The sequence below is a fragment of the Gossypium hirsutum genome, chromosome A03, assembly GCF_007990345.1.
Source record: "Gossypium hirsutum isolate 1008001.06 chromosome A03, Gossypium_hirsutum_v2.1, whole genome shotgun sequence".
Taxonomy (NCBI): domain Eukaryota; kingdom Viridiplantae; phylum Streptophyta; class Magnoliopsida; order Malvales; family Malvaceae; genus Gossypium; species Gossypium hirsutum.
Window position 1 is genome coordinate 3598047 of NC_053426.1, and position 15575 is coordinate 3613621.

Here is a 15575-nt window from a genome sequence, read left to right on the forward strand (position 1 = left end):
AAGTGTCTTCATCATCTTCTCACAACCCCCACCAACCTCTAACCTTTGCTTTGCCATTTCGTTGATTATTTCAGCTTCCATTTTCATCATTTGGTTCCCCATCAGCTCATTGATTTTGTCCCCAGTCTCCACACCCTTCACAAAATGGTTTAAGTCCCATCCCTAGCTCTTCGTACAAAGCCCCCATCCACCTGCCCTTATCATCTCAACATTGATCATTTGGTCACCGTGTTGTGGCTATCCCGGGACTGGTATCCCATGCCAAGCTGCCTGATGCAATGCAATGGTGCAGTGAAGATGGAATGAAGGAAGGGTGTAGCAGAGGCTTTATGCGAAGCATGGCAGGGATGGTGGAGGGCAATGGTGAGCTGGGCAATCTTGCTGGGTGACTAGGAGGCGTCGAGGCGATCTAGGAGGTGACCTGATTTCTGTGTCTCTAAATTTGCCAAACCGTAACTACCTTTGTCTTCATGATATCCGCTGGTTCATTATGTTGGCATAACCCACTCCCGGATAGGAGGAATAGTAGTATTATCAATATGGAGACCAAGGTTCGAACCATAGCGCGAACAAAAGTGCATGTGCGAAATAAATGATCTATGGTCTCAGGATCAGCATGACACACATTGGGCATATACTATGAACGTTAGGTAGATGGCGTTCACTAGTCGACTGAACTGGGAGGCTTTGATTGATGATTTTCCAAAGAAAAAAGAGTAGTTTCATAGGAAGCTTGATTTTCCAGAAAACACGCCAATTAATCAGAGATACCTGGCTTGTCTGAGGTTGGTGAAGGAAGTTGTGCACTTCCTTAACACTGAATTTCCCATTATAACTATATTTCTAGACAAAATGATCCCTGGATTTCAGGACTGAGAATGACTTGGAAGGCATTTCAGTTGCCCAAGAATCATGTAATTGTTCTTGGATGGTAGTATTATGCCATGATAACAGACCCTGCTGTCTTATGCAAGTAATCGGCAAACTTGGCAATACTTGCTCCGCACACTGTTGCAATACCAAACCATGATTGAATATTGACACTCTATTTCCATCCCAGATTTGAATATCTATTCTTTGAGTGCATATATCCTTCCTCGCAGTATACTCTTCCATGTCCAGGAATCAGTGGTTTTGCTCGTTACCGTCATATAATTTTGCTTCGTGCAGTATTTCGCAAGAAGGGTTCGCTGCATGAACCCCTGTGGATTGGAAAGTATGTGCCATGCTTGCATAGCTACCAGTGCATCATTCATGTACTTGGACTGGCGTATCCCGACACCACCGAGATGTATAGGCCTGCATAATTGCTCCCATTGACAGAGGTGCAGTCCACGTTTATGATAATCATGTCCCCACTAAAACGATCGAGCAATTCTATCAGGAGAGTTAAGTATCGTTTTTGGTGCTCGAACAAAAGACATAAAGTATAGGGAATGGATGCAAGGGTTGACTTAATTAAGAGTGTTGAATCTTTTTCTTTGTATTTATATGACATGGTCATTGTTCATAGATGTGATAGGCTAGGTAAGTCTTTATGCATGATAACACGTATCTTACCTTAAGGTTAGTACGTGTATACTTGAAGTGGGTTCGGCGAACCCATATTACATATATTATGCGTCCTCATTTGAAGCTCGCTCATACTACGCATGTGCGAATCCATACAGAATGCAAGTTAAGACCCGACAGACTAACGGGTCAGTAAATTGATAATAGTTCGTATCATAACAAACCGATACTAATAAGCCTAAAAATTTAATTATAGCAAAAGGCTCTGATAAAAAAATTTTAATTCAACCACCAATCTAATTTTTAATAACATTTTTAAAGTTGAATCTCCTCAATTGTGCCTACAACATTGCAATCCAAGCAAGCCACTGCACAAAAAATGTTTCAAACGTGACACAATAAAACAGCCATTGCATCCAAACAAAGCCAAAGCATTTATTGACAAATTGAGTTTGAAGCAACCACAGAAGGGGGCCGGGGGGGGGGAGCATAAAGGCAAAATCATGGAAAGTTGTTGGAGTGATATATAAGAAGATGAAGTCATTCGATGACAGCAAAAATAGTTGGGGATATATAGTTTGCTTTATATACAAGGCTTCTTAAGGATTAAAAAAGAAAAAAAAACCCTAAGAATCTATCTTACAACTTCAACATTAATCAATTTCGTCCTTTGATAATGAATAGCAACCCTTTTTCCAGTCATTCAAAAGGGGAGATGAGATGAGAAGAGAGAGTAAAATGCAAGTTTCCAAAATAAAAAGAAGTGAAGGATTTGCTTTTTTTTGCCTTTGCCATCAAATGTTTGCAGCCATTGTTTTACTTACCCAATACCTTTCTTTATAGCGGTTTTTAAAATTGAATTGAGGATCGAATCAATTAGATTATTAATTTTTAGTTCAACCGATTCGATCATCGATCTAATTTTAATTAAATAAATAATTAACTTAAAAAACATAAAATTTTAAATAAATAAAACATGTTTAACCGTCGGCTTAATTAATTAGAAAAATAGCATATAAATGTTCAACATCAAAACATGGTGATATATATATATTTCCTTTCCTTAGCATATAATATGTTCAACATCAACAAGGCTGATTGAGTCTTAACTTGATTGGGAAGATATTATTGTCAATGCAGGAGGATGTGAGTTTGAGTGTGTTGAAACGTATTATCCTTCTATTTATGAGTTGAGGAAGGGCTATGGTAATTCTAGGCATTGTGTCAAAAAGATATGATATGATCAGTACCCATAAAGAGATTGTTCAGTATATATATATATATATATATATATATATATATATATGATGTGCCAGTTTAATGCTTGGGTACATTAGGGCTAATTCACATTTTATTATTATTATATATATTATGATCATTTTTACTCTTTTTGACACAATGCCTAACATTACTCATAGCCTCTCTTCAACTCATAAATAGAAGTATAATGTGTTTCAGCACACTCAAATCCATATTCTCCTACATTGGCAACAATGTCCATGCCAATCGAGCTAAGACTCAATTGGAAAATATTTTAAATATGTGCATTTTAATATATATATATAAGATATATAAACTATAGCATTTTAAAGTTACAATTAAAGAAAGCATTTTAATGTGGCATAGTTAAAAAATTACTATTTGACATGTTAATTATTTGCCACTTATTTTTATTGACTAAAGTTTAAAATGAATATTATTTTAATCTAATTTCCTTATAAAAATATACCAATATTCAATACCCATCCATATAACAACAATCACATATGTTAATAATTTTTACTGTAATTAATTTAGTCATAAATTAGAGAAAATATATAAATATGTGCTTCAAACCGGTAAAACTTAAATTTGACACATTCATTCATGTCTCTCATTTTTTTAATTATTAAAAATTCAATTTCATATATAATATATATTTTATTTAATAAATAAATGATAAATATATTAAAGATATTATTGAAATCATATAAATTAATTTATTAATACAATTACCAATTATATAGTTTTTTTTTGCTTTTGTTTTTGAACAAGTGTATGTTTTTATGCAACTTTTTTTTATGTAATTTAAATTATCATAATTATAAAAATTAAATATTTATATTATTTTTACCTTTCAATAATATTATTTACGTCTTATTTTTAATAATTTTATATAATATATTTTAATTAATACATACAATTAATTAGAAAAGAAAACTAATTAAATCCCTGATTGAAAAATTACGGTATTAATTATTAAATTATACATATATTTTTGATTTGATTTAGTTTTTAATAATTTAGTATAACATATTTTAATTTAATTTTTATATTTTTATTTTTAAAATTAAGTCCCTGTAATTTTAAAATTTTTAACATTTAAATCTAATTATTAATATTATTAAAATTATTTTGTTAAAATTAAGAGGAGCGTGAAACAAATCCCGATTTCAAAAAGCGAAAAGAAAATTTTAATGTTTTTCCCTCTCTAACTTTCCGTCCATCCAATCAAAAGAAACCACGAATTAAACTCAAGTAAATGCAATTGATTTTACTCGAGAACGCCGAAACAAATCCCAATTTCAAAAAAAATTAAATTTCCCACGAAAATGGAACGTCCGTTCCTAACGGAAACCGTTAATTCCTCTATAAATACGAAACTCCCATTTCACCTGAAAATAAGTTCACTCTCCTCAGTCCTGTATTCTGAAAAAGTCTGTAGTCCTTCTTTGATTTTCCCCCCTCTCCAATTTTCCGTCACTTTCCCGAGAAAATGAGAGAAATCGTCCACGTTCAAGGTGGTCAATGCGGCAACCAAATAGGAGCCAAGTTTTGGGAGGTTGTTTGCGCCGAACATGGCATCGACTCAACGGGTCGGTACCAAGGTGATTCGGAGCTTCAACTAGAGCGGATCAACGTTTACTATAACGAAGCAAGTTGCGGTCGCTTTGTTCCTCGCGCTGTTTTAATGGATCTAGAACCTGGTACTATGGATAGCGTTAGATCCGGGCCGTACGGACAGATTTTCCGACCCGATAACTTCGTTTTCGGGCAATCCGGAGCCGGAAACAATTGGGCTAAGGGGCATTACACTGAAGGAGCCGAGCTTATTGATTCCGTTCTTGACGTGGTCAGAAAAGAATCCGAGAACTGTGATTGCTTACAAGGTATGCCATTCCTTTTACAGAGTTAGCTCTGTGATTGCTTACAAGGTATGCCGTTCCTTTTAGAGAGTTAGCTCTGGTTTATATTTGAATAGGGCCACTGTTTGGTTACAGGGTTTCAAGTATGCCATTCCTTGGGAGGAGGAACGGGTTCTGGAATGGGAACATTGTTGATATCCAAGATCAGGGAAGAGTATCCGGATCGAACCATGCTTACATTTTCGGTGTTCCCATCCCCTAAGGTTTCTGATACTGTGGTTGAGCCGTACAACGCAACACTCTCTGTTCATCAACTGGTGGAAAATGCAGACGAATGTATGGTTCTTGATAATGAAGCTCTCTATGATATCTGTTTCCGTACCCTCAAGTTAACTACTCCCAGTTGTAAGTATTCTTTTTCTTTTTTATTTTCTAGAAAATGAAGTTTTAATATAAGATCCATAATCTTCTTGTTTATGTTCCACTATATAAATTCAATTTTTGGTATATTGATGGTAATGTAGAATGATCTACATGAGTATTATATTCTTTTTGACTGCCTATGCATATAGAGTTGCAGACATGCAATTGGATTCACATTGGGTTTTACTTTCTAGAGCATTTTGCTTAATATAGAGATTAAAATAAGAATTAAGTGCGGGGTGCAGTAGTAAGTGAGGGTGAAGCCTGGAATTGTTTGGGGAGAGTTGAGATAAAATTATAAAATTTTGGAGGGGTTAAAATTAAATATTTTGTGGTAAAAAAACTTAAATAGTAAATTGCTACTTTTAAAATTTTCTAAAGTGTAATTTTTCTATTTAATTAAAGATTAAAAATACCTTAATTAATAGTTTTATTTTTTGGAGGGGATTAAAATGAAAATTTCCATTTAGTGAGGGGCTATTAGGCCACTAGTGGTAAATTATATTGTACTCTAAGAAAAGAATTTAGGTTTGAATGGTGGTAAAAACGAAATTATTAGGAGGGACTACTATGAACCCTGAAAATTAATAAATTATAAAATAAATATGAAAAGTAGATATAAAAAATAAGATTAAAAACTTGGTTTTGGCATTTCCCAGTTTTTGATGATATGGTTTAAGAGGTATGGTACTTATAAGGAGAATACAATAATGGGGTTGGCACATGGGTCACTAATTAATAACTATTATGATTATTTTATGATAAGGTTCTCATTGATGCTAGTATTTTGGTGAGTTGCTAGGCTATTGTTTTCATTGATGCTAGAATTATGTATTTTCATGAATACAGTGGTCAATTCACATGGGGTCTCACTTGGGTTCATTGAAAGAGAAACCCATGTGAATTTGTTTTTATTTCATCAAAAGAAAAAGAAAATCACATGGGGTCTAACTTTCAGTATTTATTGTTCAGTTGGAGATCTTAACCATCTAATTTCTGCCACCATGAGTGGTGTTACATGCTGCCTCCGTTTCCCGGGTCAGCTAAACTCGGACCTCCGCAAGCTTGCCGTAAACCTCATTCCGTTCCCCCGACTACATTTCTTCATGGTCGGATTCTCGCCTCTCACGTCTCGTGGATCCCAGCAATACAGAGCACTAACAGTCCCAGAACTAACACAACAAATGTGGGATGCCAAGAACATGATGTGCGCCGCCGATCCTCGACACGGTCGATACCTCACGGCATCAGCCGTATTCCGTGGCAAGATGAGCACTAAAGAAGTCGATGAACAAATGATCAACGTCCAAAACAAGAACTCATCCTACTTTGTCGAATGGATTCCAAACAATGTGAAATCCACCGTTTGTGACATTCCTCCTAGCGGATTGAAAATGGCATCGACATTTATAGGAAACTCGACTTCGATCCAAGAAATGTTTCGAAGGGTGAGCGAGCAATTCACCGCTATGTTCCGAAGAAAAGCTTTCTTGCATTGGTACACTGGAGAAGGAATGGATGAAATGGAGTTCACTGAAGCTGAAAGCAACATGAATGATTTGGTTTCGGAGTATCAACAATACCAGGATGCTACTGCTGAAGACGAAGAGTATGAAGAATACGAGGAGTACGAGGAAGAAGCTTAAAGCTTGTTCCTTGTTCTTTTCTTTTTATTTATAATGGTAGGATATATTTGGTTGGTTTTGTTATGCTTTTGTGCATGTGAAGCCTGTTGGTGCAATGTCGGCATTGCCGGGTGCTTCGATGAGGATCACTTTAGTGTTAATTTTCTGTTGTTCTACCAGACTACTTGTATCGCTGCATTGTTTTTTATGAATAATCTTAGCAGCCAGTTTGTTTCTCACTAATTCTGCTCACAAAACGTTTTAAGGTGTGAGCCCATACACAGCGTTTTTTATTTCGAATCCGACTGATGGGTTGGAAGATATAGATTAGGAATTCACCGTGTATTAATTAGAATTGTTTATGGTTCAAGTTTGGTTGAGTTTAGATCGGGTTAAGTAAGAATTTAAGTCTATTTTTTAAGTTTAAGTTGGCCTGACTTGAAAATGAACTTCAAATTTTAATTGAAGTCAATTTAAATAAAAATGTTATATTATAGGCGAAATTTAGCCCAATGTATATTAAACCCGAATGGCCCATTTAGATTTTACAAAACTCACACTTAAACCCCAACCCGTCAGCCCAATAACACACTAAAACCTAAAACTACTCAAAACTCATTACAAAACCCAAATATTGGACCCAATTCAGAAGCCCACTAAACCTAAAAACCCAAAATTAGAAAACTAACCCTATCCCCCTAGCATTCGGCGCTGAACCACCTGCCCACTTGCCTTTGACAGCCCTGCAACACCGCCCCACTGATCATGTCCTCCACCCACCGCATCTGCGAAACATCAAAACAAGAAAAGACAGAGGAAGGAAGAAAACACGCAAAGAATAAGATTTAGGGCTTTGTAAAAGGCAGCTCACTAACTGCTTAACCTCCTAACTAACTACACATTAAACATGTGTAATCTCATACTATAACATTCATCCAGCTTCCTCAACTGAAACAACCCTAAGAAAATGACGAAACCGAGTAAATGCTGAAACAGACAATGGCTTAATGAGAACATCTGCTACTTGGTCACAGGCGGGAACTTCACCGACAACCAACTCACCACTAGCCACCTTCTCTCGAACAAAAAACAGATCAAGTTCAGCATGTTTAAACTTAGAGTGCAGAATTGGGTTAGCTGCAACAGCAACAGCAAAAAGCCAAATCAAGATTTTTTTCTTATTCTTCTTCGGAGTTAAAACAACAATAAATAAAAAAGCATTCTATTTTGAGCAAAACAGCAATCCAATCAATATCCAAGTAAAAGAATAGCACAAAATCAAACCCAATACCAAATATTGAAGAACCAAAAATACAAAAGCATAAGGTGATTTCAACTTTCTTTTCGTTTTTGTTTTCTGGACTATTTTGGGGAGAGTGTTTACAGAAAAATATGCCCCCAAATAGAGTCACTTCACCCCCTATTTATAGTGCTAGGGAGATAGTCTAATTGAACTTAAATTCTAAAAAGATAAATACATTTAATTAAAGATAAACAAAGATAATTAAAATAAAATCCTAAATTTGAATAATCCTAATAATTATCTTAATATTAATTATCCTAATAGAGTAAAATAAAATAGTCTTCCAAAATAAAATCTCTTCTATTTGCTTTTAAGTCCTTGTGCCTTCCATGTTCGCACTTTTGGCACCATATTTGTCCCACGTTGCATATTGGCCCATTTAATCTCCAAATTGACGTTTTTTCCCTTGAATTTACTTTTCGCCTCCAATTTAGTCCCTAAAAGATAAAAAGACATAAATAGCTCAAATTAGTAGGCTCAAGCTCAAAATAAACACATGATTAATATATAAAAACATGCCATTTTAGAGTATTATCAGTGTACGGTGGCCGGCGCCGGACCGACAACCGGACGGTGACCGGCCCCGTGGCCGGAATCCCCCTCTCCCCCTCTCCTCTCCCTTTTTTTTTCCTCTGCTGTTGCAAATGGTTTTTTTTGAAGATTTTGGCCTTTATATAGCCTACTAAAACGACGTCGTTTTGGGGGTTGCCCTTTAACCCCGAAACAACGTCGTTTTGACCTATACCAGATCCGTCCGACCCGACTCGCTAGAGGATCCGCGTGTTTTTGTTTAATGAGTTATTTATGCGCGTGGTCCTTCCGCTTTTTCAAGCTTTTGCAATTAAGTCACTTTTTTATTTTCAATTTGGCCCCATAATTTTTCGCACTTTTCAATTTAATCCCTGTTGATGCGCTGCGTTTTAGGATGTGGAAATATTGCAATTTCAGTACTCCCAGGTAGCGCGCATTGCAATCTGGTCCTTTTCTCTTTATTTCTTTTTCAAATTACCCCAAACTCCGATTTTAGCTTCAATTTGGTCCTCTTTTTTTTGCCTCAACTCGTCTGATACTATTATTTTTATTCCTTATTATTATTATTATTATTATTATTATTATGTATTAGTGTATACTTTATGTACGTATATATATATGTAGTAATCTTTTATTACTTTATTTTTATATTATTATTATTATAGTAACTTTTTATATTTCAATATTATTATTATTATTATTAGTATATGTTTTATTATATATGTATATATCTTTAATATATATATACGTATATATTTATGTAGTATTATTAACAATTGTTTTATTATTATTATTATTTCTAATATGTATATATTATGTAAATATTCTAATGTTATATTATATATATATTTTTCATATTATTATGTATATATGTTTTTAATATCACATTTTTATGTTACTATGTATATATCTATATATAGTATTTTTATTATTACTTTATTTTAGTATTATTATCATATTTTATTTACTTATGTGTGTTTCATTATTATTTCTAGTATCATTATTATTATTAATATTGGTATGTATTTTTATGTATGCATATATATACGTATTCATATAATAGTATTTTTATTACCTTCATGTTTATTTATCTATTACTCTATTAATAATTAACTTAATTTACTGATTATTATTATTATTATTATTATTATCACTATTGTTATATTTAATATTACTTTTATTTTCATTATAACTATTCCTATTACTAATCCTTTGTTTTTTTTGTTATTATATTATATTATTAGTTTTACTACTATTTGTATTAGTTTTAGTTTCAATTAATATTTTAACATTCATATATATATATATACTTTTATGTAACATTGTTAATAATTATTTTTAAATATCATTATTATTTTTAATACATGCATATATATTATGTGTATATTCCTTTAATAGATATTATGTATATATATATTTTATATATTATGTTTAACTTTGTATTATGTATATATTTTTAATGTTATCCTTTTATATATCATATACATATTTTCAATACTATTAATGCACCATTAATACCTATTATTATATATACATCTATTATGTATATGCTTTAATATTATTATTATGTATACATTTTTCATTTCTATTATTACATATATTTTAACATATACATATATCTAGCATTATTAGTATTTTTTTATATATTAAGTTTGCGTCACTTTACTTATTATTCTTATATGTTTATATATATGTGTTCGTTCTTATTTCGCGTTTAATAATATTGTCATCATGTTTAATATCGCACACGTTGTTATTGTTTTAGTATTATTATCGTAGTTATTATTTGTTTCGACGTATTTCCAACTCTGTTATGTTTTGTTACCTCCCTTTTTTGTATCATCTCGCTGTTCACCGCTTTAAAGATTTTGTTCATGCTTTTTAATTTCAATAAATAAAGTAACGTACCGATTTAACATTAAGTTATCGATTTCATCGCTATGTTGGGTGAGATTCGTCGGCTCGTGTTAAAGACGGAACACCCTTCTAAAAAAACCGAAAACTAAAAAATCCTCCTTTTTTCAATCAGATCACGATTAAAATTTAAACTGAACTCGTATTTTATAAAATTAAGACAACACATGTTTAATAAAGATACCAATTTTGGGAGTCGCGAGGGTGCTAATACCTTCCTCGTGCGTAACCGACTCCCTAACCCTATTTTTTCTCTAAATTTTCGCGTAGACCCAAATTTGGCCTTCATTTTCGCTCAAGAATAATTTTTCTTTTCTAAAAAAAATGATTTATTAGGTGTCCGATCACACTTAGAAAAAAGATCGGTGGCAACTCCTTTTCTCTTTAAAACCGAAATTTCATTTTTAAAATTTCAAATAATCGTCTCAATTAGCGACTAAAAGCGAAAATTTTACGCCGCTACATGTTAAAATCGAATTATTATTTTTATATTAATTTTTAAAAAAATTAAATATTTCGAGGAAGTATAACAATAATACCATAGAATCAATTCGAGAATAAATATTTGAGCAATTTAATAAATTTATTATTTAAAAATAAAAAAATAAAAAATGCAATGTTTTTGGGGAAAAAATGTCTAAATATATAAAAGAAATTATCATATATTAAAAATTAAAAAAAAACAATCCACGTGTCTGTATTTTGTCTGAATGTCCTCTGCTATGAAAACAACAAAAGAAAAGCGGAGTACAGGTGTCAATTACGACACATTATTTTCAAAGTATGGTACGATGTTACAGATAAAAGGAACAGCTCAACATAAAATAAATTATAATAAATCATATAATAAATATTTATATATTTTTAACTTTTTTGGAGAATATATTTCTTTTAAATAAATAAAGTTATTTTACTTCGACCAATCATCATCAACTTCATTTTAAAAGGCTAATTATAAAGGGTAAATTTCACCAAGAGTCACTAAACTAGTAGTAAATTGACATTTTGGCTACTTAACTTTAAAAATTACAACATGGTCATTAAACTATTCAAAAGTTTTCATTTAAGTCACTAGGTTGTTAAAATCGTTGTTGTATGGCCTTCTATATCCGCACCATCTACACCAATCGAAAACTCTCTCTTCACTTCTCTTCTACAATTAAGTTTTTTTATGAAACAACTTTGAACTAAAATCCAAATAACTTTCTTCTCCGATCTTCGCACTGACCTTCAGATTGACTTGAATCTAAAGTACGTTCTTCTATTCATCAATGGGTTCACTGTACTAGTCATTGAATCGTTGCTACTTTAAAAAGAAATTTAACTAGCTCAGTGACTTAAATAAAAACTTTCAAATAGTTTAGTGATTATTTTGTAACTTTTTAAAGTTGAGTGATGAAAATGTAAACATACTAATAGTTTAGGTACTTTATTTTCAGTTTACCCAATTTATGAATAACTTATTTAATCTTTCAAAAATAGTTCTATGTCGGTCATTCAGTGATCAATCACATGGGGATGATTTTAATAAATTAATACCGTAGGATCCGATATGTCAGTCCCACACTAATTTCTCTGCTCCTCCATTGAAAAGAAGCCACGTAATAAACTCAGTAGTTGCGATATTTTACGCATAAGCACTGAAACACTCCCGATTTCAAAGAAATAAATTTCCCACTAAAACGTAACGTCCGTTACTGACCGAACGGAAACCGTTACTCCTCTATAAAAATGAAAATCCATTTTTTTGGGTCATAGAAAATATCTGTCTCTTCACTCTTGAGTCCAGTATTCTAAGGTGCATTTTTCCATCTACTTTCCGTCACTTTCCCGAGAAAATGAGAGAAATCGTTCACGTTCAAGGTGGTCAATGCGGCAACCAAATTGGAGCCAAGTTTTGGGAAGTTATCTGCACCGAACATGGAATCGACTCAACGGGTCGATACAACGGCGACTCGGAGCTTCAGCTGGAGCGTATCAACGTTTACTATAACGAAACAAGTTCCGGCCGCTTTGTTCCACGCGCCATCTTAATGGATCTGGAACCCGGTACTATGGACGGCGTAAGATCCGGTCCGTTTGGACAAATTTTCCGACCCGATAACTTCGTTTTCGGGCAATCCGGAGCTGGAAATAATTGGGCTAAGGGTCATTACACCGAAGGAGCCGAGCTTATTGATTCCGTTCTAGACGTAGTCAGAAAAGAAGCTGAGAATTGTGATTGCTTACAAGGTAATTTTGGTTAATTTAAAGGTTCCATTTGAAGAGTTAAGTCCGGTTTATCTTTGAATTGAGCCTCTGTTTGGTTACAGGGTTTCAGGTATGCCATTCTTTGGGAGGAGGAACTGGATCTGGAATGGGAACATTGCTGATATCCAAGATCAGGGAAGAGTACCCGGATCGAACGATGCTTACGTTTTCGGTATTCCCATCTCCTAAGGTTTCTGATACTGTGGTTGAGCCGTACAATGCAACACTCTCGGTTCATCAGCTGGTGGAAAATGCGGATGAATGTATGGTTCTTGATAATGAAGCTCTCTATGATATATGTTTCCGTACCCTCAAGCTCACTACACCCAGTTGTAAGTACTTTCTTTCTTGTTTATCACTGTTTGTTTAGTATATCTGGATGTTTGCTTCTGAAAATTTTGTTTTGGCTGATAATTATGTGTTGTTTTGATAAATCCAACGTCGTCTATCTATGATTCTGTCATATCTACAATAGTTTTTTTTATGTTAAAACTAGGAACTAACAACTTTACAGACATGGGGCCGTTTTTCTGTGTATTAGTGATGAAGTAGAATGAGCCACATGAGTTTAGATTCTTTTGACTGCCTCTGCGATATTTGGTGTTCAGTTGGAGACCTCAACCATTTGATTTCTGCCACCATGAGTGGGGTTACGTGCTGCCTTCGCTTCCCTGGTCAGCTGAACTCGGACCTCCGCAAGCTTGCTGTAAACCTCGTTCCGTTTCCCCGGCTGCATTTCTTCATGGTCGGATTTGCACCTCTCACATCTCGTGGTTCCCAGCAGTACAAAGCCTTAACTGTCCCGGAACTAACACAGCAAATGTGGGATGCCAAGAACATGATGTGCGCTGCTGATCCTCGACATGGTCGATACCTCACAGCATCAGCTGTGTTTCGTGGCAAGATGAGTACAAAAGAAGTTGATGAACAGATGATCAATGTGCAAAACAAGAACTCATCATACTTTGTCGAATGGATTCCGAACAATGTGAAATCCACAGTTTGTGACATTCCTCCGAGTGGATTGAAAATGGCATCCACGTTTATAGGGAACTCTACTTCAATCCAGGAGATGTTCCGGAGGGTGAGCGAGCAATTCACTGCCATGTTCCGAAGAAAAGCTTTCTTGCATTGGTACACTGGAGAAGGGATGGATGAAATGGAGTTCACAGAAGCTGAGAGCAACATGAATGATTTGGTTTCGGAGTACCAACAATACCAGGATGCCACTGCAGAAGACGAGGAGTACGAGGAATATGAGGAATACGAGGAAGAGGCTTAAAGGATGCTCCTTGTTCTTTTTATCATGTAGGACATTCGGTTGTGCAATCTCGGCTTTGCTGGTTTTCAGCATTTGGATCGCTTATTGCTGCTGTCTTTGTGATTTACAGACTAGTATTGCTGCTTTGTTTTTTATCAATAATTTTCAGCAGTCAGATTCGTTTCTCTCACAAATGTAGCTTACAATTGTGAGAGCAAATGTTAGGCTGCGAATCCATTTATTAAAGTATGCCTCTTGTTCTTTTTATCATGTGGGATATTTGGTTGTGTGTATGTGAACTCTGTTGATGCAATCTTAGTATTGCCTGTTGTGTTTGTATCACTTTATTGTTACTGTTAGCAAAAACACTATTAGGCGAATTGGTAGAAAGAGAAACACTTATGCCTCCTGTTCGACCATGAGATCCACCATCCTTGGCATGCAGGTAAAAACCCGACAAGAATAGTATTTCAAAGGATAAACTACAGGTTACTGAATTTGGTTGGATGCTATCAATGTTGTGATCCCGCCACCTATGACATGACCGTCAAGAGTAGAAAGAGAAACACTTACGCCTTCTGTTCGACTATGAGATCCACCATCCTTAGCATGCAGGCAAGAACCCGACAAGCATGGTATTTAGAAGGATAAACTACACTCAAGGTTACTGAATCAGGTTGGATGCTATAAATGTTGCAATCCCGCCACCTATGGCATGGCCGTCAAGAGTAGAAAGAGACACTTTTGCCACCTGTTCAACTATGAGATCCACCATCTTCAGCATGCAGGTAATAATCCGACGAGTGGTAAACTCAAGGTTACTTAATTATTATTAAGTTTACATTTTATTCACTCAACTTCAAAATTTACAAAATAATCACAGAACTACTCGAATGTTTTTAATTAAGCTATTGAATTGTTAAATCTTTAACAAACTATTGATGTAATCGTTAAATCATTTTTTATCATATATATTAACCATGTAATTTTCACATGACTTAAAAAGACGTTTTCAATGCTTTTCTATCCTTTAATGAATTAAACATAGTCTATTTTGTTTGAGAATAGTAAACCAAATTTAAGGACATTCCTAGAAAAACCTAAAATATAGTAATTTAGGTTAGGTTAATTCATTAAAGGATAAAAAAAGCTGACTCAAAATGTTATTTTTAATGCCACATGGAAATTATGTAGTTAATATATGTTATTATATTGATAAACATTTGTTTAATAGTCACATTAGCTGTCTGTAAAGATTTAATAGCCTAGTGATTTAGATGAAAATTTTTAAATAATTTAGTGATCGTTTTGTATTTTTTTTATGAAGCGATCAAAATATAAATTTATAAACAGTTCATTGATCATTTTATATCTTTTTGAATTGAGATGAAGCTGATGGTTACTTATATCTTTTTGAATTGAGATGATGCCGATGGGTAACCAGGGGCATTCCCCCACCAAATGGCAAATTATTATTTTAGTCCCTTAAAATTTTTTAAAAATACACTTTGACCCCTAAAGATGAAAAGTTTCCAGTTTAATCCCTTTAAAATTTTAAAATAGTAAGCAACAACGTATATAAAGACAACATTATACTTTGACCTCATTAATTTTATAATTTAATTTTGCTC

The 15575-nt window shown here is 33.8% G+C and overlaps 2 protein-coding genes and 1 long non-coding RNA gene across 3 annotated transcripts; 2 read left to right on the forward strand and 1 right to left on the reverse strand.

Moving 5' to 3' along the window:
* Positions 1-3940: 3940 nt before the first annotated feature.
* LOC107963772 (tubulin beta-9 chain-like) lies at positions 3941-6912 on the forward strand. The gene is made up of 3 exons (XM_016900239.2): positions 3941-4661; positions 4773-5042; positions 6033-6912. The coding sequence occupies exons 1-3, from the start codon at positions 4268-4270 to the stop codon at positions 6704-6706; spliced, it is 1338 nt and encodes a 445-aa protein (XP_016755728.1). The 5' UTR covers positions 3941-4267; the 3' UTR covers positions 6707-6912.
* LOC121223710 (uncharacterized) lies at positions 6734-8067 on the reverse strand. The gene is made up of 2 exons (XR_005921044.1): positions 7977-8067; positions 6734-7822 (listed from the first exon to the last, which is right to left on the reverse strand). It is a non-coding gene; the product is annotated as an uncharacterized lncRNA (long non-coding RNA).
* A 4149-nt stretch (positions 8068-12216) lies between these two features.
* LOC107963773 (tubulin beta-9 chain-like) lies at positions 12217-14040 on the forward strand. The gene is made up of 3 exons (NM_001327737.1): positions 12217-12665; positions 12746-13015; positions 13292-14040. The coding sequence occupies exons 1-3, from the start codon at positions 12272-12274 to the stop codon at positions 13963-13965; spliced, it is 1338 nt and encodes a 445-aa protein (NP_001314666.1). The 5' UTR covers positions 12217-12271; the 3' UTR covers positions 13966-14040.
* Positions 14041-15575: the final 1535 nt, after the last annotated feature.

Bases quoted from the DNA above. Each gene is read 5' to 3' on its own strand.
- LOC107963772 (XM_016900239.2), top strand. From the start codon at position 4,268: ATGAGAGAAATCGTCCACGTTCAAGGTGGTCAATGCGGCAACCAAATA. The intron at 4,662-4,772 runs GTATGCCATTCC...GTTTGGTTACAG, and splicing joins GAACTGTGATTGCTTACAAG to GGTTTCAAGTATGCCATTCC. The intron at 5,043-6,032 runs GTAAGTATTCTT...TTTATTGTTCAG, and splicing joins CAAGTTAACTACTCCCAGTT to TTGGAGATCTTAACCATCTA.
- LOC107963773 (NM_001327737.1), top strand. From the start codon at position 12,272: ATGAGAGAAATCGTTCACGTTCAAGGTGGTCAATGCGGCAACCAAATT. The intron at 12,666-12,745 runs GTAATTTTGGTT...GTTTGGTTACAG, and splicing joins GAATTGTGATTGCTTACAAG to GGTTTCAGGTATGCCATTCT. The intron at 13,016-13,291 runs GTAAGTACTTTC...TTTGGTGTTCAG, and splicing joins CAAGCTCACTACACCCAGTT to TTGGAGACCTCAACCATTTG.